We start from the raw sequence: 24795 nt of genomic DNA on the forward strand, positions 1-24795 counted from the left end.
AGTCTAGCTGCCGCATTCTGGATTAGTTGTAGTTTCTGGGTCACCTTCACAGGTAGCCCCACACACAGCGCATTGCAGTAGTCCAAGCGAGAGATAACTAGAGCATGCACCACTCAGGTAAGACAGTCTGTGGGCAGGTAGGGTCTCAGTCTGCATACCAGATGGAGCTGGTAAACAGCTGCCCTGGACACATAATTGACCTGCGCCTCCATGGACAGCTGTGAGTCCAGAATGACTCCCAGGCTGCGTACCTGGTCCTTCAGGGGCACAGTTACCCCATTCAGGACCAGGGAGTCCTCCACACCTGCCCGCCCCCTGTCCCCCCAAAACAGTCAGGATTCAGCCTCAATCTGTTTGCCACCATCCATCCTCCAACATCTCTGAATGTGCATCATCTGCTTTAAATTTACATCCCGATCTTAGAGCATTAAAACAAAGGGAGGCGGCTCTCTGCTTTCAGCTGTTCACCCACACGTTGAGAGTGGAGCAGAAAATAAACGAGCAGATAAACCTTTGCATGGAGCGTCTGCAGGTTATGCAGACAGGAACTGCGTGACAATGTCAGTTAGACAGAAGCAGGGCAAAGAGGGTTGTTTTCTTATTTGTTGTGGCTTTGCGAGGGGTTGATGGTATATGGAGATTAGGTGAAGAAGCATAAGAACCCAGTGTTATCTCTCTTGATCTCATCCGCCGTAGCGAAGGGAAACAGGTGGGTGCCACCTACTGGGGTGCAATGGAGATATATATAGAGATAACCCAAAGAGTTGTATTATCAATCAGGAAAAAGTTGAAGACGTTTTCATTGATATAAGCTACTGGTTCTCATTTTCACTGACCTCCAACTCTGAAAGGGAGGTTCAATTCTGTTTACATATAAAAGCGAGCTTAGCTAATAGGCCCTTTGCAAAACAGTACACAAATCAAAACACAGCCATATTTCTCCGAATTTTGCACTTCTCCGAATTTTGCAACACAGTTCCCTGTCTAAGCAACGAGCAGAGAAATGCATACCCTGGAGGTAAATTGTTGCACATGGATGTATATATCCATAGGTACCAACTCTTAGGGGCTGAGGTCCCTTCAGACCCCACAATAAATTATTTGAGCTCCCTGCCCCCAGTTGATGGGCATTGCATGCAAATGGTGTGTCCTGTGATTGATTGTGCATAGTGAGGTTTACCTGAGCCCCACCCCATGCCTGGGGAAAAAATTATTCAAGTTAGTAGCCCTGTATATATCAGTGGCTCACTGGAAGGACAGATCGTGAAGCTGAGACTCCAATACTTTGGCCACCTCATGAGAAGAGAAGACTCCCTGGAAAAGACCCTGATGTTGGGATTGATGGAGGGCACAAGGAGAAGGGGACGACAGAGGACGAGATGGTTGGACAGTGTTCTCGAAGCTACCAGCATGAGTTTGACCAAACTGCGGGAGGCAGTAGAAGATAGGAATGCCTGGCGTGCTCTGGTCCATGGGGACACGAAGAGTGAGACACGACTAAACAACAACAACAATATAGCAGTGAAATTAACATACAAAAAAAGCATGATGCTAAGGGAAATTGCTTTGTGAAAAAGAAAATGTGCATGTCGGGCAAAACGAGGTACCAAAACATCTATATTAGAATGTGGACTGAAAATGTGGAGAATTGATCTTAAGAGTGGAAAATGGACATTGGTAGATTCGCCCATCCCTAGTGACATGGAAGGTGAAGAGAAGCAACCTCTGATAGCTCAGTCGGCAGAGCAGGAGACTCAAAATCTCAGGGCCAAGTATTCGAGCCTCATGGTGGGCAAAAGATTCCTGCATTGTTGGGGGTTGGACTAGATGACCCTTGTGATCCCTTCCAACTCTATAATTCTATGATTCTATGACACATCATTCAGAGAGCTATAAAAAGGCAAAGCAAGAAAGCAAGCACTGGAAACTCCTGCTCTATCCTGCTATGGTATCTTACTGCAGAGCATACATGTGAGATTGTTCCTTTACCAAACTAAGACTGCAGCCCTAAGCACACTAGCCTGTGGTTAGAGAGGAGGAAAAATTTGATTCACTTAGCATTTAAAGCCAAATTTGAAACAAAACGAGAACTGAAATGCGGTTGTCCTTCAAAATCTGCACTGACCCGGATTTTGCAATGCATTTCTTCAACCAAACAACATTTACAAAAGCATACATTAGGTAGAATTGTGCATAATACATTGGTGCAAGCAGCACGGAAAAATGTGTTGCATTAGGGAAGAAATGCTTGCCAAAAATGTGTACGTTAGTCAAAACTGCATACAAAAACGTGTTTACGAGGAGACATTTGCACTAAAATGCTGGAGAATTTTCCTCAGGGTGTTTTTTTGCAAAAGAACATTTGCAAATTGCTGTAGAAACGTGGGAAACCAAATTTAAGATTGGGAAAATGAGAAACCGAGGGAACTAGGATTGACATATCCTTCCATTCTTGCCTGGGATTGAGTCCCGCTGAACTGAGAAAGACCCTGTTCATGAGTCGACGGTGATAAAATTGCAGGGACTCCTGTATCTGCGAGAGAAAATGCTCTCAAACTTGGGTGCTCTAAAACGGCGTTTGAGTTGTAAAAAGATGTGATTCAAAAAAAGCAAAAGGCAAGAGTTTACAAGTGCCTCTCTGAACTCTTACTTCCTCTTTGGTGGGCTTCTTGCTTCCCACTTTAAAGCCTCTGACCAGAATGGCTTCAACCTCACCAATGTGTGCTTGTTTTTCAGATTTATTTTTTTTAAGGGCTTAAAGTGATTATGCAAGCAACTTATCTCACGGCTCACCCCAGAAACCACATGTGAATTTCACTTCTTCTCATTCAGGCGGATTCTCAGTAGCTTGAGCAAGGTTTGCAAGTAACCTCGCTTCTTTGTGGTGGAGGAGAATTGCAGTGATGTCGGTCCCTGAGGCTCTGGTCACATTAGCTGCATAATTTGGGGGTGGAAAGTGGCCAGTTAAATGGTAACAATATGATTTAAACCTTTATTACCCGCTGCTCGCATCTGATTCTTTCATTATTATTATTATGGCCAGATTTCATGACTCTCTGATGCTAGTTAGAAAACTATGTCTCATGTCTTTAAGATAACATTTACCGTATTTTTTGCTCCATAAGACTCACCGTTTCCCTCCTAAAAAGTAAGGGGAAATGTGTGTGCGTCTTATGGAGCCAATGCAGGCTGTGCAGCTATCCCAGAAGCCAGAACAGCAAGACAGATTTCTGCTTTCGCTGCGCAGTGATCCCTCTTGCTGTTCTGGCTTCTGGGATTCAGATTTTTTTTTCTTGTTTTCCTCCTCCAAAAAATAGGTGTGTCTTGTGGTCTGGTGCGTCTTATAGAGCGAAAAATACAGTAGTTAGAAAGCAGAGTTGCGATGAAGTTGTTCAACAGAAATGGCAACTTGATAATGCAATGCTGGCTCAAATTTCCAAGATGGTGGTGTTGGTCATATACGCTTTAGAACCACCATCTTGGAAATTGCAGGAATTCATTCATGACCTAAAGGCCAAACAGGACAACACTTCATGAATGAATTTCAGATTTGGGGTTTTCCTTTTGCTTTTTTGGCTAAAAGGAGCTGGTGGAGTGTGATTTGGATTGAGGCAGCAGCAGCCTTTCCAACCACAAATCCTTTCCCCACAAGCTTCTACTGGACGCAATATGGGTTCAATTGTATATTTGGTTTTTCAACCCTAGGCTGTGTACATATTCTTGTTTACTCTGCATTCTAGTATGGTTCCATCACTGATTTGAGTAATAGGTGTTAGCCACAACCCATTTTTCTACACATCCTTTCTCATGAATCCAAATAGAGAAGAAGAAGAAGAAGAACATAGCTGTGTTTTAAGCTAGAAATGTGTAAACAGTCTCAACAGCAGCTCTAACTGCAGTGGTTTTCTCTTCCTACAAACTGGTCAAAACAATTGCACCGCGGACACACTGTAACAGTAAAGGTAAAGGTAAAGGGACCCCTGACCATTAGGTCCAGTCGTGACCGACTCTGGGGTTGCGGCGCTCCTCTCGCTTTATTGGCCAAGGGAGCTGGCGTACAGTCATGTGGCCAGCAGGACTAAGCTGCTTCTAGCGAACCAGAGCAGCGCACGGAAATGCCGTTTACCTTCCCGCCGGAGCGGTACCTGTTTATCTACTTGCACTTTGACGCGCTTTCGAACTGCTAGCTTGGCAGGAGCAGGGGCCGAGCAACGGGAGCTCACCCCATCGCGGGGATTCGAACCGCCGACCTTCTGATCGGCAAGTCCTAGGCTCTGTGGTTTAATCCATGTCCCACATTGTAACAGTAAGTTACTATTAAAGGGTCAGTTCTTCTCACATTCCCAAAATAAAACATCCACCCCTTCTTTTATTAAACAAAACAAAACTCATGCACACATGTAGATAAAAACAAGTAACGAAACGCCCCATGTCCGCCGCAATATTTGGTGAGTGTCGTGCTCACTAGCATTCAAGAAGGATTTCATCTTTCTCATAAACACTAATCTCTGAATGAAACAAACCACATGGCCCCTAAAGCAACCACATGGCTTCTGTAAATGCCTTCGAGAAGCATCGCCGCTGATAACAGGGAGGCTGAAAACACACACTGGAAGAGTGGAGAGGGCTCATACACAACACACTGCAAGAGGCAGGGGCGGGTGGGGTCTTAATGAGATCAGTAGTTCTGGAGTACGCCATGTATCAAACATGCCCTCCCCTCCCCCTGACAAGGAAGGTCGAGCAAATGAAAGTGATTTAAACAAGCCAGGCCATTCAGGGACATCATATTGGGTGATAAGGGATGGGAGGAAACAGATCACGTTCAGCCAAAGGTTAGGGTGCCAAAGGTTTGGTCACCTCATGAAAAGAGAAGACTCCCTGGAAAAGACCCTGATGTTGGGAAAGATGGAGGGCACAAGGAGTAGGGGACGACAGAGGACGAGATGGTGGGACAGTGTTCTCGACGCTACCAGCATGAGTTTGACCAAACTGCGGGAGGCAGTGGAAGACAGGAGTGCCTGGCGTGCTCTGGTCCATGGGGTCACGAAGAGTCGGACACGACTAAATGACTAAACAACAACAACAATAATTGCCAGGATCAACTGTTTCCACTGATCATACAAGGACCTGTGAGTGGGTTGGGGGCTCCTTCAGGCTTGTTTTATACAAAGGAAAGTAAGTCAAATGGGCAAGACTCGCCACAGGTGAGCAGGAAAGTTTGCAAGCCTCGCCAGACCAGGGTCGGTGTACAAGACACACACACCCCCGGTACCTACTACCTACATTGTGCTTGGGAACATTCAGTAGTGATGGGTGTGCCTGCTGAGGTGGTGCTAAGGATATGGCAGCCTTAGTTGTTTCCTGTTCTGTAAGGCTCCTGTTGGTTCTTGTTCAGTAACGCATATGTCACACTTTGAAAGTTGTTAACTCATCAAGAAAATTAAAATCAGCTTAGTTTTTTTTTTGCAATGTCGGTTTTTTTACTGGCAAAATGCCATTGTACGTCCTACATTTGCTACAACTAGACAGCATTGAGGGAGGAAAAACCAATTGCCTTTTTAATTCCAGGCTTCACTTGGCTATAATCATTGAACCATGCATATATTGTGTCCAGACAGCAAGAAAGGAAAATATAATCCCTGTCGTTATCTCTCTTGGATCTCACTGGGAGCCAACCGCATGTGGGTCATCAGTTGATTAATTCTCTCTTCTCAGTGAAGACGTTTTGTCTGCTCCCATATGTAGGACATTGTCCAAGCCTTAGTGAAAGTCTGCAAATCTCAAGAGTGGTCTCATATGGCTGCACATTCCACTCTTCCTTAAAGGCTCTCTCAGAAATGACTTGCAGATTGATTGTTTTAGCAGTATGAAGAATTTGTTCATCAGCAGGGAAAGGGACTATGCAGAATTACATGGCAAAGCTATCCAGCTAATCACTCACTTCGCTTACAATAGTATGATGTTCTTTATAATACTGGGCCAACTTAGCTGAATGCTCCTGATCTGTTAAACATATGTTTTAGACTCTCCCATTCGGTATTTCCCCTTTTGCCATGAAAGACAACATATTTTTACCTCTGCTCTTTGCTTGGTGAATTGCCAGAGTTTTGGTACAATTTATACACATAATCCTAAGACTGAAGCAATCAAGAAATTGCATCAATGCTGATGGAACATGGAACCAGCATTTGCGTAAGAGAGGTTTATGAGACTGTATTTACAATCCATTGTCAGTTTTTCTTCTTTTCCACCATCAGTTTGAAGCATAACTTAACAGTTTTTATCCTTCACGGTGCCGAGAACTCCTTTTCGTGGGGATATCAGTGACCGTCGACAACAGGCGTGCTGAGCTAAGGGGTGAAATGTCCGTTCATATTTCCCATTGTAGAGAACAGACCATTTATGTTACCAGTTGTCATGGCTCCCATGATCGGTACGCAGTGTAGTTTCTTGCTGGGACACCTGGCGGTTGAGGTCTCTTCTTCGGAGCGTTTGATTGCCAGGCAGTCATGTTGAAATAGTCATTCCGAACAATCTTATTCTTCTTGGTTTTCAGCTACAAAGAAAATGATGGAGGAGAGAGAATTTAATCGTTGTAATGAACAAAACCCAATGAACAAAATCCACTTTGCAAGGAGCGATGAAACAATTGTGTGTTAATAATTTTTCGGCATTTCTGGGTATTCTGCAGAGGAGAACTAAACTCAGTCCTTGTGCATCACCTTACTGGAGAGATACAGTGGTACCTCAGGTTAAATACTTAATTCGTTCCGGAGGTCCGTTCTTAACCTGAAACTGTTCTTAACCTGAAGCACCACTTTAGCTAATGGGGCCTCCTGCTGCCGCTGCGCCGCTGCTGCACAATTTCTGTTCTCATCCTGAAGCAAGTTCTTAACCCGAGGTACCATTTCTGGGTTAGTGGAGTCTGTAACCTGAAGTGTATGTAACCTGAAGCGTATGTAACCCGAGGTACCTCTGTACTCAGTACTGACAGCAAGAGAGGTACATGAGATTCCCCTTCACTTAATACCCAAAAGCATGGAAAGCAGATGTGTGGGTCACTTGCTCATCTTCTTATCATCACTTCCTTGCAAGTGTATGGAACAGCTGCAAAAAATGCACTGGTCTCTAGAGCTGAGCTAGCAAAATCTTCCGTACCTTTGGCCTGATTCAGACATGCAGCCTCTACACTATTATTAGCTGTTTCAAGAACAATTTGGCTTCTGCGGAGTGTGCTGTCACAATTACTTAACTAGAAAACCTGGGTGGTTCTTAGCACAGTACACAGCAATGACCGCTCCCCGCTTAAAATGGGGGGCGCCCTTTGCATGGACGCGCGCAGCCCTAGATCTGGAGCGGCTCCATCAGCATAGGCTTGGCTTTGCCTTCCCTCAGGTGGGATACCTGGAGGTCTTCGCCTACCTCAGTCAGTTGTCCAATCCCACCTGGGGGAAGCGTTGCCAAGGAGACCAGGCCAGGTAGGGGAGGGATTACCTGCCCACACAATAGAGGGAGGATCTTACCTGGGAATCCTCACTTGGCTCCAGAGCTTCTCCCACCCTACCCACCCTCAGTTAATGTCCTATTTTGCAGGTTAACTTTTCTTACAGGTTTTGCAGGTTAACTTTTCTTCACAGGTATGCGGGCGCTGCTACGTTAAGGTCGCTGTTAAAGGGCCGGAAAGGAATTTCCCTGCATTGGCAGGTTTCGCCTTTCCCGTAGCAAAATGTCACAACTTTGGCGGTATCAGGCCTTGGGCGGAATCCTTTTGTCCATCTTCCTCTTTGCAGCGGTGATACCAGGGTTCCCCGTTAAAGGGGTTTTCTGAAGGGAGGCTTTGACCGTACGCCGAAAGGTCGTCATTGCTCTCCCCTGCGGCGGCGGCGTTACGGGGGCGGCTATCTCTGCTTGAACATATGTTCTCCAGAGCCGGCCCATCCCCCACACACACACTGGATAACCCTGATGCTCCCTAGGTCCCCGGCGGGGGACTGGGGAGGGAGAACGCCCAATGCCTGAGCCAAGGTCTACCCACATTTGAAATTTAATAAAGTTGTGGCCAATTTAATCCCATAGCACGTTGTCTTGAGTCGTTATTCCACATGACGGGGGGACCGCGCGGGATCTGGGGACTCCGCCTGTCCACGCAATGAAAGTGTCCCCTTGTAATGAAGGAGCCTAGAGAGCACAGCCACCCAACTTTTAACAAAGCTAGCGAAAAATTGGCTTGAATCCGTACTTTAGCCCATGGGATGGAATTCAGTGTAGAGCTAAGGAGACTGTTCTGCCAACACAAGCATTTGTGCTTGCCTGATCTCTCCTCTCCCACCCTCCAAAAAACCACTCTTCTGGGGTTCTTCCAACACCCCTCAGATGGCTTTGGGAGAAAGAGGGGGACCCCACTAGCAGAACGGGTTAGTTGAATCCAGCCCATGGTTTGCACAATTGGGAGGGTGCACATTCACAAAAGATGCAAGTTCCTAAAATGATAAGGAAGTTGGAGTTGAGGCTGAGTAGCATCACTGTACCATTTTTACTTCTTTAAAAAATATTATTATTATTATTATTATTATTATTATTATTATTATTCAATTTATGTACCGCCCTTTATCAAAAGATCCCAGGGTGGTGTGCAACATTAAATATCTTTTGATGAGCACTCCAGTAATTCAACCACACTCCAGCCACTGAGTTTTGAATAGGGCCTATTTCCTAGCAGGGAACGAAAACTGGTGGGGCGTAAGGCATTTCTGTAATATTTTTTATTTGCGTATGTCCAAGTCGACACGTGTCAAGCAGCCAACCCCGGCAGCACTAGTCTTGGGACACACCTGTCTCCGCAGCTTAAAGCAGCAGCGTACACCTCATGGCTCAATTTTCCTTCCCACTCTGCAGACAGGTTCAAATTTCATGACTTCAGCCCCCCTCCCCAAGGTGGAGTGTGAGAGACAAATCCAATTGCCTTAGCATAACCAGCAGCCATCGAAGATCATTGAGCTAGGACCTTCGGCTATCAAACCATACAAAGAGAATTAAAAGATGGTCCAGATTTCCCCAACCTGTTGCCCTCCAGATATTTTGGAGTCCATCATCCTTCTGTCCCAGCCACTATGGCAAGGGATCATGGGAGTTGTAGTCCAAAACATCTGGGCCATGGGGGGGGTTCATGATCTGGAGAGCTCACCTCTTTGCTTAGCAAGGCAGAGTAGGATGCCACGTAACAGGACGGAAGTGGGCTAGCTTTTCCCATCTCCAAAATTAGATTATTGTTGCTCTTCTGCATTTAAGTGTACCTCAAGTACATGAAATAAGTGAGAAACAACCATTCCTTACCCAACAATAAAAAAAAGCTGCTGTTGTTAGGATACTGTAGAAAATAAGGACTCCGATAGCTGCTGCCATACTCATGAATTCTGGTCCTTGTTGACATTGAGATTCTGGGGTTTCTGGGGCTTGACAGAGGGGAGAAAAGCTTTAAAACACATCTGCACAAACTATAAATGAAAAGCTGTATTACCATTATTCCTAGATCACATTTGATTTCAAGAAAGGAAACTTCCACAAAATGAGGAGATTGGTTAAAAAGGAAGTTGAAAAAGTCAAGAGGGTCAGATCACACCAAAATGCATGGGAGTTGTTTAAAAACACATTATTAGATACAGTCGTACCTCGTAAGTTGAACAGAATCCATTCTGGAAGTACGTTCGACTTTCGAAATGTTTGAAAACCCAATCACGGCTTCTGATTGGCTGCAGGAAGCTCCTGCAGCCAATCAGAAGCAACGGAAGCCTGGTCAAATGTTCGGCTTCCAAAAGAACGTTCGAAAACTGGAACACTTACTTACGGTTTTCGATCGTTTGGGAGCTGAAATGTTCGACTCCCAAGGCGTTTGGGAGGCAAGGTATGACTGTACTGAAATGGAATGTACACTACAGATCTAGAAACGTACAATGAGGAACAAAGTGACACCAGTGTGGTTGACAAGCAGGGCCCAAGCAGTTAACAGAGGCAAGACTTCACTAAAAAAATGAAATCTTGTCCAAATGAAAACAAAAAAAACCAAAACACAAACTTTGGCACCCAAAAAACAGTGCAAGTGAGGAAAGCCGAAAAAGAATTTGAATAACACAAAGGCTGAATGGTTAAACTATGGAACTCACTCCTGCAGGAGTCAGTGACAGCTGCCAATCTAGATGGTTTAAAAGAGGGTTAGACAAATTAATGCATTAAAGGTAAAAAAGGTAAAGGACCCCTGGATGGTTACATCTAGTCAAAGGCAACTATGGGGTTGTGGCGCTCATCTCGCTTTCAGGCCAAGGGAGCTGGCATTTGTCCACAGACAGCTTTCCGGGTCATGTGGCCAGCAGGACTAAACCGCTTCTGGTGCAACGGGACACCATGATGGAAGACAGAGCGCACGGAAACGCTGTTTACCTTCCCGCTGTTTATCTATTTATTTACTCACACTGGTGTGTTTTTGAACTGCTAGGTTGGCAGGAGCTGGGGTCCCTTTACCTTTACCTTTACCTATACCCCATATGGCTGCTACAAGATAAATTGAATGGATGATGTAGTGACTGTGAGCTAAACTTAAAGTTACGTTGGTGACATTTAAAAAACTTAAGTTGTCCACATTTATTTTGAAGGAGAAGCAGCTGAGGAACCCCAGCCTAGAATTGGCTCTCATAGAATTGGAAGCGACTCTGGGGGTCTTCCAATCCCTAGAATGCAGGAATCTCAACCCATGGTGTCCCCATCCAATTTGAAACCATTCTGGACGCTGCTTAGCTTTGCAAATGTGCTAACAGTTTTTGAGAAAGGGTCTGCCCCAAAATTAGGAAGGGGCACTCCCCAAACTGCGACCTGACTTTTTATTGCAGCAGCAGTACCTGAGTGGGGGGCAGAGGGACAGCAGAAGGGAGGTATGGCTTTTTTTGGAGGGGGGAGGAAGGAAAACAGAATGGGACTGCAGTCTGGACCAGAAGACTGGGGCTCCACAGCTGCCTTTTCTTCCGAAATAAAAGTAGCCCCTGCTGTTAAGGAAACTCGCTGTTTGTTGAGAAAGTGTTGGTTTGCATTTGGCAAAGGGGAGTAGACATTTCTAGACGCCCAGTCTAAATACTAGTAGCCCTAGCATGAGCGATTTGGGGGGATATGCAAGGACTTTCACATTTGTACCTTTCACGTGAACTAAAGTGCCAAGGCTTTCGTTGACTTCATACGGCGGTGGCTCAAAGACCTCAATTTTGCAGCTGTAAATGTCCGTTTGATTGGCATGTAGGCTCTGCAGGTTAAAGGTGACTTCCTTTTCTGTCTTGAAAGCAACTTGGCATCTGATTTCCGGACCGTATTTGGTAATATTATGGGTGCTGTTCTTGTAAATGGAGCAGACTTCCACCCTTTCTATTCCTTTACGGAGCAAGGCTCTGAATGCTTCTATCTTCTTTCCGTTAGATGTGTAGTTGCAAAATATCTTGGCACTTTCGCTCATTAGGCGCAGAGGTCTCTGTTGCACTAAAATATTCGCTTCTGAGGGTGGGGGAAAGAGAGAAACAAATGTTGTTAGGCAGTGGTGGCACCAGAAGGAAGGAAAATATTAAGGTGGGGGGAGAGCAGAGCAGGTTTTGTTTCGTATTATTAAACCTTCCCAAAGAGAAACATTGCTGCATTTCATAACAGTGCTTCGTTCCTAAATATATTTACTTGGAAGTAACTTATGTAGCTACCAGCCTTAATTAGGACATTAATATAAGATTGCATGAGAAGAAAAAAGAGAGAGATTTTTAGTGTGAGCTGCTGCTAAAAGTGCAACTCTTCTTTGTGAATGGGGAAGGGATATTGAAAACCTTTGTTAATAGTAATAATAATAATTTATTTATATTCCGCCCTCCCCAGCCGAAGCCGGGCTCAGGGCGGCTAACAACAATAAAATAGTACAACATTCTAAAATCATTTCATTCTAAAATTAATTCAAATCAAATTGATGGCGACCATTAGGCTAAAGTTTTGTGAAGATTGCCAAAGGAGGGAGTCAGGCTGTGCCCTGACCAAAAGCCTGGTGGAACAGCTGTGTCTTGCAGGCCCTGCGGAAAGATGTCAAGTCCCGCAGGGCCCTAGTCTCTTGTGACAGAGCGTTCCACCAGATCGGAGCCACAGCCCAAAAAGCCCTGGCTCTAGTTGAGGCCAGCCTAACCTCCCTGTGGCCTGGGACCTCCAGAATGTTTTTGTTTGAAGACCGTAAGGTCCTCTGTGGGACATACCAGGAGTGGCGGCCCCGTAGGTACGAAAAACAAAAAAAACCCAAGATTCAGGAAGTATTATAAGCTTGGCTAGGGGGATAACTTGTCCTAACTTCTCCTTAAGCAGTTTGCATAAGACTGTCCTAAGTTTTAGGGCCAGGCATGCTTAAGCAAAACAGGACAGAAAAACACTTTATTCAAAAGTTAGTGGCTCCAAATGTCATCGAAGATCTTCTGGATGAAGCTCATGGCCTGGGAATGTAGCTCAGGTCCTGGGAAACAAAGGAACAAGTGATACAGGTTTTAGCAGAAACCAAATGGCAGTGGAACAGAAACAGCATTGATTGCAGCAAAATCAGCAATCAAGGTTAAGAACGGTTAAGATGTCAGCAAAAAAAAATTCTTTATGTCAGCAAAAAAAAATTCCCCGCTGTCAAATGCATGAGAATCAGGTTGCTTTCACAGCAGAGCTCTTTACTGCTGTGGCAGCATTGCTTTTTCCACACGCAGCTGGAAGTGTAATTCAAATTGTGGCTTTACACAGTTTGAATGTATAGCTATGTTATCTGACGAAACCCAGTGTCGTGGCCAAGATTCGTCTATAAGGTCTACTCAGTGTCTATAAGATTCGTCTATAAGGTCATTCGGTGTTAATCTGCAGGCAACCTCCTTGCCGTTTTTGCTTCGGTTATTGCTTCCTGTTCAGTGCTGCTGAAAGTTTAATGATTGATTCCCCCTTAATTAGTCCATTCCTATTCCCTGTAGGAGGGACGCGGGTGGCGCTGTGGGTTAAACCACAGAGCCTAGGACTTGCCAATCAGAAGGTCGGCGGTTCGAATCCCCATGACGGGCTGAGCTCCCGTTGCTCAGTCCCTGCTCCTGCCCACCTAGCAGTTCGAAAGCACATCAAAGTGCAAGTAGATAAATAGGTATCGCTCCGGCGGGAAAGTAAACGGCGTTTCCGTGCGCTGCTCTGGTTCGCCAGAAGCGGCTTAGTCATGCTGGCCACATGACCTGGAAGCTGTACGCCAGCTCCCTCAGCCAATAAAGCGAGATGAGCGCCGCAACCCCAGAGTCGGCCACGACTGGACCTAATGGTCAGGGGTCCCTTTACCTTTACCTTTATTCCCTGTAGGATCAGTGGGAGATTCGTTACTGATTTTATTTATTAATTAATTTATCTAAAATATTTTAGTGCAATCTAGAATTAGTTTGCAATAAAAAGGGGGGGTGAGAAAAATTGCACTACAGGGAAATTTGCAGTTTTAAAGGGCAATTAAAAGGCCATTCTTCGGTAGGGGTGTAAGGAGTCAGAGATGTTTATCCTGCCCTGTGTTCATTGCAATCAATGCTGTTTCTGTTCCACTGCCATTTAGCTTCTGCTAAAACCTGTATCACTTGTGTCGCTGTCCGCTGGAGCCAAAACTAGCATAATTCTAATTATGTAATGAATTTCAATGTGTTTCAATGGAAAGGAAATGTCAACAACAATGCAGAAAATAATGCAATTATTTACATAATGTTTGTGGGCTAAAGAAACAACAATAGCGAATATTGCAAATATTCGCTTCTGTCATTTTCATCTCTGACCTTGAATGAACGCACAAAACTTATGTCCATTTCCATTTCTGACATGATCTTTTTGATATCCTGGTTCTTCAGTACAGTGGTACCTCGGGTTAAGAACTTAATTTGTTCTGGAGGTCCGTTCTTAACCTGAAACTGTTCTTAACCTGAAGCACCACTTTAGCTAATGGGGTCTGCAGCTGCTGCTGCTGCGCCACTGCTGCACAATTTCTGTTCTCATCCTAAAGCAAAGTTCTTAACCCAAAGTACTATTTCTGGGTTAGCGGAGTCTGTAACCTGAAGCGTCTGTAACCTGAAGCGTCTGTAACCTGAAGCGTCTGTAACCTGAAGTACCACTGTAATGCTGTTGCAGCACTGCACAGGAAACAATAAGAAGGCAGAAAGGAAGGAAGAAGGAAGGAAGAAGGAAACTGCTAATGAAAGATACAGGAGCCCTGAAAAAGCCTTAATAGCACTTTGCCAATCCACACACATTGGAGAGATGGCCACTATTCTTATTTATGTTGTAAATTTATTTTACCACAAATGAGGTCTGCACAAAGTTGGGACGACAATGCAGAAAATGCCAGATGTCAATAATCTGGCATCATTTTAAAAACTGGGTGAGCAAATAATGGCTCTTGAGCTAAAATGCCAGTGAGTGGGGAAGCAACCTCAGGATCCAACATTATGGGATGTATCCAAGGCTAGTTAAAATCAGAGTAGACCCAATGAAATTTACGGACATACCAACGTAAGTTCATTAATTTCAGCAGATATATTCTGAGTAGAACTTAGTTGGCTACAACTCCATGTTACATCAAGTCTTTAGATTTAATTTATTTCTTCTAGATCTTATAACATATAGGACTGTGATCTAAAGGAAATATAAAGTACCATTTTGGCACCATTGCTTGTCTTCCCTCATCCGTCTGCAGCTATATTTAGAGTACAACTGTCAGAGGCTGAAATCTCCTAAATCTCTGTGTATTGTCTCTCATTGTCAAAAACTGTAATGCATCTACCACAGCCGAGAGTCCGAGTGAAAATAATAATAATAATAATAATAATAATAATAATAATAATAATAATATATTATATATTATATTATATTACTTATACCCTGCCCATCTGGCCAGATCTCCCCAGCCACTCTGGGTGGCTCCCAGCAGATTATTAAAAACACGATCAAACAACAAACATTAAAAACTCCCCTAAACAGAGCTGCCTTCAGATGTCTTCTAAAAGTCAGATACATGTTTATTTCCTTGACATTTGATGGGAGGGCGTTCCACAGGGTGTGCACCACTACCAAGAAGGCCCTCTGCCTGGTTCCTTTTAACCTCACTTCTCGCAGTGAGGGAACCGCAGAAAGTCCCTCGGAGCTGGACCTTTGAGTTCATCCGTAACTTGCATCAGAGCAGGCTGTTGCAGGACATGGAGATCCAGGCTCATCTGTGAACCCCTTCAAAGCATTCTTGGACCATCTTATGTCCCTGAGCTAGAACAGCTGAAGGACAGGACCCAGCTTCATTCCGATACTCTTGACTACAAGACAACAGCTCTCTGCAAAGACAGGGTCCTTTCATAAGCTGTATGTTTATAGGCAGAAATCAAATCCACGCATGCATGCAGCCCTTGGAGATCTATTCCTAGGACCAGGACTGATAGGTGTTCCCTTTTCTGAAGGGAAGAAAATGCTGGATCATAAGTTGTTTATGCAGGTGTACCAACAACCACCCCCACACACACACACACACTACAGTGGTACCTCGGGTTACATACGCTTCAGGTTACATACGCTTCAGGTTACATACGCTTCAGGTTACAGACTCCGCTAACCCAGAAATAGTACCTCAGGTTAAGAACTTTGCTTCAGGATGAGAACAGAAATTGTGCTCTAGCAGCACAGCGGCTGGACCATAAAGGCTGGACCATAAAGAAGGCTGATCGCCGAAGAATTGATGCTTTTGAATTCTGGTGCTGGAGGAGACTCTTGAGAGTCCCATGGACTGCAAGAAGATCAAACCTATCCATTCATAGGGAAATCAGCCCTGAGTGCTCACTGGAAGGACAGATCGTGAAGCTGAGGCTCCAATACTCTGGCCACCTCATGAGAAGAGAAGACTCCCTGGAAAAGACCCTGATGTTGGGAAAGATGGAGGGCACAAGGAGAAGGGGACAACAGAGGACGAGATGGTTGGACAGTGTTCTCGAAGCTACCAGCATGAGTTTGACCAAACTGCGGGAGGCAGTGGAAGACAGAAATGCCTGGCGTGCTCTGGTCCACGGGGTCACGAAGAGTCGGACACGACTAAACGACTAAACAAAAACAAGCACGGCGGCAGCAGGAGGCCCCATTAGCTAAAGTGGTGCTTCAGGTTAAGAACAGTTTCAGGTTAAGAACGGACCTCCGGAATGAATTAAGTACTTAACGCGAGGTACCACTGTATTAACATGCTACTCAAAATGACAATGGGGTGCTTGTGAGGAGTGTGTGTGTGTGTGTGTGTGTGTGTGGAGAAGAGATCCTCACAAACAAATGATAAAAGTTTGCTGCTCTGGTGGGGGGCGGGCATTAACCTCTTCCCACAAACTGAGTGGAAGAAAATGCTGCAACAGCGGCTTGCGCATCATCTTCATGTCAGGTGCCTCTAGGCCAGCATCCTGTTTTCAATAATGGCCTGCATGAAGGTCCCAGGAAGCACTGCGGCAAGGCTCAGAGACCGTAGCATCCATCCAGATTTAAATAATAGCTTCCCTTGCTCCGTAAGAGGGAGCTGAAGAACGTTGGGTCGAGGAAGCAGGGATTGCCTCATTGCAAGAAGCACGAAGGCGGTTTTGCACCCTCTCATTAACAGGAGGAGAGGACTAAAGTGGTACCTCAAGTTACAGACGCTTCAGGTTACAGACGCTTTAGGTTACAGACTCCGCTAACCCAGAAATAGTGCCTTGGGTTAAGAACTTTGCTTCAGGATGAGAACAGAAATTGTATGGTGTTGGTGCAGTGGCAACGGGAGGCCCCATTAGCTAAGAAGAGTTTGGATTTGATATCCTGCTTTATCACTACCCTAAGGAGTCTCAAAGCGGCTAACAACCTCCTTTTTCCCTTCCTCCCCCACAACAAACACTCTGTGAGGTGAGTGAGGCTGAGAGACTTCAGAGAAGTGTGACCAGTGCAAGGTCATCCAGCAGCTGCATGTGGAGGACCAGGGAATCGAACCTTGTTCACCAGATTACAAGTCCACTGCTCTTAACCACTACACCACACTGGCTCTCAGGTTAACCTGGTACTTCAGGTTAGGAACAGTTTCAGGTTAAGAACGGACCTCCAGAACGAATTAAGTTCTTAACTCGAGGTACCACTGTATTGCTAAACGGTTAATATTCCCTTCTTAGGCAAGGTGCTGGAGAGTGCTCTTTGACCCAGCACTGGTCAAAGGTCCAGGTGGCTTCAGTTGCTATTTCAGGCTGGTTCACCAACTACTGCCCTTCCTGGACAGAGATCCTTGGCTGCAGTGCTCCATGCGCTGGTAACCTTGGGACTAGACTGCTGCAGTACGCTCTACGTGGGGCTGCCCTTGGAAATGGTTTAGAGGTTAAAACTGATACAGAATTCAGTAGCTAGAATGCTAGCAGGCTCCACTGACCAAGTCTCAAAGATCTCCACTGGTTGCCGATACACTTCCAACCACAACTCAGAGTACTTGGGCCTCAAATAACGGAAGGAGCAGCTCCTCCTATACAGCCTTGCTCAAGTATGAGGCATATTGTTTAACAATGTGACCGAGCATCAAAATGCATCATTCGCTGTTTTGTCATAAGCAAAACGGTAAGGAGCCATGTCTGACTTGGTATTTAAAATTACTTTTAAGTGAAAGCAAGAGCCCTTTCACCCATTTTTAATGCTTTGTTCTTTGTCTAAGGTGGCCTGCTGCTTTTTACTGCTTTAGTCAACTAGCTGCCCTTTGACTTTGATTCTCTGCCTTCTCTGAGACTTTAAAAAAAAAAATCAAACTTATAAATATAATACAGATTATATCTGTATGCAACAACAGCAGCTAGAGTTTTGATAGCCCAAAAGTGGAAGTTACAGGAGATTCCGACTGTAAGGGAATGGCAGATAAAGCTGGTCAAATATGCTGAAATGGCCAAATTGACACACAGAATTCGCAATCAGGAGGAGACGAAGTACCAAAAAGAATGGAGTAAATTTATGGTTTATATAAGTGAGAACTGTAGAAATTTGAAAACGTTGGCAGGATTAAATTAAATCTTATGTCACGGTGTAATTTTTAATCAATGAAACTGTGAATTATAGACTGGAATAAGAAAACTTGCGGAAGGGAAGGACGGAAGTCAACGGCTCTATGGAGCACAAAGTAGGATATATGTAATAAGACCTGATGTTTTTGTTGGTTGGTGAAGATGTTCTTGAATCTCAATAAAAAGCATTTGAAAATAAAATGTGAGATCTTGTTGACAAAAAAAAACCCCAAACTTAAGCTTTGCATGGAAGACATAAGATGGAGACGACACCTCTCTGCTGATCTACATGTTGGCTGCAATCCTGCACACAGGTTGTTGATGTTGTTACTACTACTATTAATTTATACCCCGCCCATCTGACTGGGTTTCCCCAGCCACTCTGGGAGGTTCCCAACAGAATATTAAAAACACGATAAAACATCAAACACTAAAAACTTCCCTAAACAGGGCTGCCTTCAGATGTCTTCTAAAAGTCAGTTAGTTGTTTATTTCCTTGACATCTGATGGGAGGGCGTTCCACAAGGTGGGCGCCACTACCAAGAAAGCCTTCTGCCTGGTTCCCTGTAACCTCACTTCTCGCAGTGAGGGAACCGCCAGAAGGCCCTCGGCGCTGGACCTCAGTGTCCGGGTAGAACGATGGGGGTGGAGATGCTCCTACAGGTCTACTGGGCCAAGGCCATTTACGGCTTTAAAGGTCAGCAACAATACTTTGAATTGTGCTCAGAAATGTACTGGGAGCCAATGTAGGTCTTTCAAGACCGGTGTTATATGATCTCGGCAGCCACTCCCAGTCAGACTATCTGATTCCCACTGCCTTCAACTGTTGCCCTGCTCACATGTTATCGACGCATATAAGGTACATGTAATTTGAGAGGTCATGGGCAGTACACAACAAGCTACATGCAACCCTAGCTCAGCCTCTGCTTGTAATTCATCTCAAGTAGGTGCCCCGGGCCATCTTCCCTATCAAATTTGCTCCTCGCAAGCTGCTTTTTGCCCAACTTGGGGAAAGCACATCAGTGTTACGTAGGTGTCAGAATGTTTTCTGCACAAAAGGCAAATAATAGTTTCAGGGAGGGTGGAATTTAGGTTGGAGAGACAGTGCCATGCTTCCACTCTAACATGGCTCTGATTATGAAGAGAACTTGATTTAAAAACAAACACATTGTACTATTGTTTAAGGGAAGCAAGAGTCAATGTGGAGGAAATTTTATATCTCAGGGTCACTTGCGAAGCTGATTGTAGATGCTTCAGGATTGACATTGCTTAATTAACTAACGGACCCTTTCTCCACAGTAGTTGCAGCTTAGATGGCATTAGAAATATGTCTAGGGATAGGATGATCAATGGTTGAGAAGCAATGTATCTCTGAGTAGCAGGTATTAGAGACAAACCACAGGGGATTCAGAACCTTCTAGAAGCTTCCGGATAAATCTGGTTGTTGAAATAGAGCAGAAGGAAGGAAAGGAGATCAGGGTCTATTGGTAGAACTCTGGGTGATTTACTGTCGATCAGCAAGGATTTCCAACTCCCAGTTGTTTGACAACATCAACAACAAAATGACCCTCCCTTTCAGACATCATAAAATAGACTGTTTATTTATTTTATATATTTATTAAATTTGTATCCCATCCTATACCCATAGATCTCAGGGTGGTTGACAACATGAAATCACAATATGAAAACAAACAAACAGAAAATGCATAAATGAAAATAAAGACAAAGCAATGGTCCCCGCTTCCACAAGAGATTTTTAAAAGGGCATCGGGTGTCAATCAGCCAAAGGCCTGGTTAAAGAGGAATTTTTTTCGCTTGGCGCGTAAATGTGTAAAGTGAAGGCCCCAGTCAAACGTCCCTGGGGAGAGCATTCCACAAATGGGAAATGAAGGAATCTGAGAATAACCAAGATTGTGGTTGTTTTTGCGTACAGGGATTGTGATACTCCAAAGAAAATCTGGAGTGCCCACAACTTAACATGGAGCTTAAACAAAAATCCTCAGAACTCTATAATTCTCTTTTGCTGCAGGCTCTGATGGGTGAATCCTGAGGTTCTAATAAAAAATAGATCTTGCAAGGCTGAAGTCTCCCCGCCTCTGACCTATGTGGACTGACCTGGAATGCCAACTCTTATATTCTTAACAAAACGTAAGCGTTCTCATGCGTGCAATTTCATGGTGAGAGCCAGAGGTTTGTGCGAACTGAGTTATTTGACTTTATTTCTTAAATTTGTGTACCACCCTTCGTCAGAAGATTTTGGGGCGCTTCACAGAATGAGGAAAGCTCAGCTTTGCATTCGGGAAACCTGAGGTGAAATAGCTTATTTACTCTGGAGATTGCATACAACCAGAATTCAACCACAATCAGTCCATAATTTCTATATTGACTAGTTTCTACATTTAAGATCCAAACCGGCCATTTTGAAATCACCTACCTTGCACCGTTGGTTAGGTAAAGCATCATCACTGATTCTACCTTCATCTCCACCCCCATCGTTCTGCCCGGACGCTGAGGTCCAGCGCCGAGGCCTTCTGGTGGTTCCCTCACTGCGAGAAGCAAAGCTACAGGGAACCAGGAAGAGGGCCTTCTCGGTAGTGGCGCCCACCCTGTGGAATGCCCTCCCATCAGATGTCAAAGCGATAAACAACTACCTGACATTCAGAAGACATCTTAAGGCAGCCCTGTTCAGGGAAGTTTAATTTGCGATATTTTAGTGTATTTTTGGTCTCTGTGGAAGCCGCCCAGAGTGGCTGGGGAAACCCAGCCAGATGGGAGGGGTATAAATAAATTATTATTATTATTATTATTATTATTATTATTATTATTATTATAACAGCTATTTTAGAAATAAGGCTCTGTGGTTTGCAGAAGGATATCATGCAATAAGTACACTAATGCATTGGGACTTGATGTGGGGACCCAACACAAGCCGGTGAATTCGCTGCATCGCAATGACTTTGGTGTGGCCCACTGTGGTTATTAAATACTTACTTCATTATCTTTCATCATCATTACTTTATGAGACCATTTAAAGGCAGCTGCTGCTAATTTGCTCTCTGGAGGTGCGATCTGTTCATTTATAATATCTCAGTTCTCTTCTGCTTAGTTTGACAGAGAAAGCTGTGAATTATAAATCTGAACGAGGGATAAGGAGCTAAAGGACGTGCGCTCCCAAGAAATACGCAGGAGTGGGAAATATGCAAAGAACTCAAAAAGGTTCTACAGTGTCAAAAAGTTGTCCTAAATGTCAACAATCCTTCGCTCAATAACCATACTGAAAGAGGGTGCATTCACTTTCATTTTTGTGATTTCTGCCTGTAAGTATCGACATTCTTCTGCCCTTTGGAACAAAGCTTAGAAGTAGCAGTCACATCAGGAACTTCAGAAATTCAAGCTTTGATAAGCTAATAAAAACAAGTCTTTAATGGGTCTCAAGAACAGTGTTGCATTTAGAGCATCACAAAAGCAGCATTTAAGGGGTAATAACACGGGGTGGGGGGAGCTAACTATGTAGGAACAATTCAAAATCGGAAAGATGTGCTGAAATCTTTTTTAAAAATCCTGAACGGGCTGTTCCTGATGCCTGGAATGTGTGCAAATATGATGCTAGTTTATTCTATATATCAGGGCTGTCCAACTTCCAAGAGACCACGATCTACAACCACTATAAAAATACTAGCAATGATCTACCCATTGAACTGACTGTTGTTGAGCTTTTTTTTTAGGGAAGCCAAAGTTAGATTGCAATCGACTTTACAGGTGGAATTTCGACCATAGAACAGCAAATTCAAGTTGTTCAAAATGGATTTGGTGATCTTGTGCAACAAACCAACTCAGAAATAAAAACTGAACTGCTTGCAGTAAGGAAAGTGACGGGGGGAACTGCTGGAAAGTGTGGGATAGATAACAATTGCTTTATGAAGTGCTTTGTTGCCCACAAACAAATTAGAATGAATTATCAACAATTAATGGGCACTCTATAATAATCCCACTTCATGCAAAAAAAAAATCACAACAAATGCTCACTAAACCTGAAACAACCTTGCTGATAATCGCTCACAAGCACTGTGACCAAACTATGTATCTGTTAATTTTCAAAACACCGCAGACAGCAAACTTCCAATGGAAACAAAGATATCAATTAACCAAACACTGTTTTATACAACCTTAATGATGGGCACACTATAGAAAATAAGTAACCAGAACGTATATTGTATGACATGTATCCAAGCAAATATTCAGATGCACCCAATTTGAGGTCTTCATGCTATTCATTTGTGATATTTATTGCACATGTATCCTATTCTTCCTCCAAGAAGCCCAAAGCAGCTTATTTATGGTTCACAGCTTATTTCTTATCTGGGCAACGTACAGAACAAAGATCTGCTTAGCTTCAGCAACTTTTTAAAAAGCATCATTTGCCACAGACCCTTCTCCAAAAATACAGACTGGTGATTAAAGCTAGCTCAGTTACTAATTTTTTGCCAGTCTCCAGAAATGGCACCCTTTATTTCAATCCCTTATCATTTTTTGTGCAAGGAAGCCAAGTCCTAATCCAGCTTGTTCTGAATTAATTTGGTTTACACCCAAGTAAACTGGCATAGAATCCAGCCAATAACAGCGGGACAGTCTCCCCCGGGAGGCGGTGGACTCTCCTTCCTTGGAGGTTTTTAAGCAGAGGTTGGAAGGCCATCTGCCATGGATGCTTTAGCCGAGATTCCTGCATTGCAGGGGGCTGGACGAGATGACCCTTGGGGTCCCTTCCACCTCTATATGGGAGAGACAGAGAGAAAGGACTTACCTGTTAGGCTGTCAGGCTGAATTAGACTGAGAGCAGTAAGGATCCACAATATCATGGTGCGAAAAGGTGGGCTGGGAATCCTGGCCCCGTAGAGACAGAGAAGACCGAGGAGGTAAAAAAGCAAATTGGCTTTTCAGGTCAAAAGCCAGCCACCTCGCAGATTTCCATCTCATCTTTTCCTCTGAGCGGCATACAGGAAACAGAGTTACAAACAGGAAGCAGAGCTCTTTGATGACTTTACCATTTTGTCTCTGTTTACTCATCCTCTCTCTTTTCTACACCTCTTTTTCAGATCAAGTTGCTCAGTCATAGGTAAACGACAGCCTGTTCTGAATTTGGCAGGGAGGAAATGCCAGCTCCCGAAACGTACATGAGCATGATAGTTTGGAGCCCAGTTAGACTAGACAGTGGAATCCGAGGCAAATATTAATTTCGTTTCTCTTGAAAGACCACTGCAGCCCATCCATGGACCATAGTCCTGAAGCAAGCTGGGTCTCATCTGGTTTTTTCCACTTGCCTGTCTCCCTAGGCAGCGGTAGTATCTGTATCCCTAGGAAAGGAAACCTGCTACCACCATAGCATATAGTTACCAGATTTTTTTTCAATGAATCCGGGGACCCTTTTTTTTTTTTGAAGCTGAATAAACCACAGAGCCTAGGACTTGCTAATCAGAAGGTCGGCAGTTCGAATCCCCATGACGGGGTGAGCTCCCGTTGCTCGGTCCCTGCTCCTGCCAACCTAGCAGTTCGAAAGCACCTCAAAGTGCAAGTAGATAAATAGGTACCTCTCCGGCAGGAAGGTAAACGCTGTTTCCGTGCGCTGCTCTGGTTCGCCAGAAGCGGCTTAGTCATGCTGGACACATGACCCAGAAGCTGTACACCAGCTCCCTTGGCCAATAAAGCGAGATGAGCGCAGCAACCCCAGAGTCGGCCACGACAGGACCTAATGGTCAGGGGTCCTTTAGCAACAAGGAGTCAGTAGTGGGGATGGTGAGGCAAAAGACCCTGCGCACAAGCACACATGCGTATTGTATAAAGGCGCAAAGCCCTTCTTTTGCACCCTGTGAAACATAAATGCGCAGTGGTTTTTTTAAAAAAACAACTGGGCAACGGCCAGCCGCCCGCAACTCCCAAGCCTCCTCTGATCAGTCAAAACAAAGGGGGAAGAGGGTAGGAGATCTGTACCACCAGATGTCCCCAGTTCCCCTTCAGCATCAGCAGTCAGCAGCCCAGAGTCAGCCTGGTAGCACAGTTGGCTCTGGCTGGCTTCAGGAGCTGCTCGCTGCTGTGGCGTCCACCCTTTTTCCTCTCTGGAAGTTCCGGCAAGGAAAAATGGCGGGCGCCACGGCAGCGGGCAACAGGCAGCTCCTGAAGCCAGCCAGATTTAGTAGGGATTCGACTGGCTCTGGAGAACGTCTGTTCAAGCAGAGAGCCCACCCCCCCAATTCGCCACAACACGGGGGAGACCAATGAGAGCCTCTCAGTGTATGGCCAATGCCTCCCCTCAGAACAACCCCTTTAACAGGGAACCCTGGGATTGCCGCCGCAGCGGGCGCGTGGGTCACCGTTTCACGCCCCTCCCCCCTTTTAGGGAAGAAAGACTAAAGAATTCCACCCAAGGCCTGAAACTGCCAAAGTTGTGACGTTTTGCTACGGGGAAGGCAAAACCTGCCAATGCAGGAAAATTCCTTTCCGGCCCTTCAACAGTGACCAATATGTAGCAGCACCAGTATACCTGTGAAGAAGAAGTTAACCTGCAAAATAAAGCTTAACTGAGGGAGGGAAGGGTGGGAGAAGCACTGGAACCAACTGTGATCCCCCAGGTAAGTTCCACCCTCTATCGTGTGGGTGGGGAAGTCCCACCCCCTACCTGGCCAACGTCTCCCCCACTGGGATTGGTTGACTGTCTGAGGTTGGGTGG

The 24795-nt window shown here is 44.8% G+C and overlaps 1 protein-coding gene across 1 annotated transcript in view; it reads right to left on the bottom strand.

Annotated features, from left to right (window-relative positions):
• LOC310742223 (uncharacterized protein) overlaps positions 1 to 23268 on the bottom strand; it is a 59181-nt gene extending 35913 nt beyond the window's left edge. The window contains exons 1-3 of the mRNA XM_083571320.1: positions 22876 to 23268; positions 11182 to 11532; positions 9337 to 9455 (exon numbers count right to left, since the gene is read on the bottom strand). Of these exons, the coding sequence (XP_083427446.1) occupies positions 9337 to 9455; positions 11182 to 11532; positions 22876 to 22930 (525 nt within the window). The 5' untranslated portion in view covers positions 22931 to 23268. The remainder of the gene's footprint in view (positions 1 to 9336; positions 9456 to 11181; positions 11533 to 22875) is intronic.
• Positions 23269 to 24795: the final 1527 nt, after the last annotated feature.

This window comes from Podarcis filfolensis, assembly GCF_964270895.1.
Source record: "Podarcis filfolensis genome assembly, chromosome: 1".
Lineage (NCBI taxonomy): Eukaryota > Metazoa > Chordata > Lepidosauria > Squamata > Lacertidae > Podarcis > Podarcis filfolensis.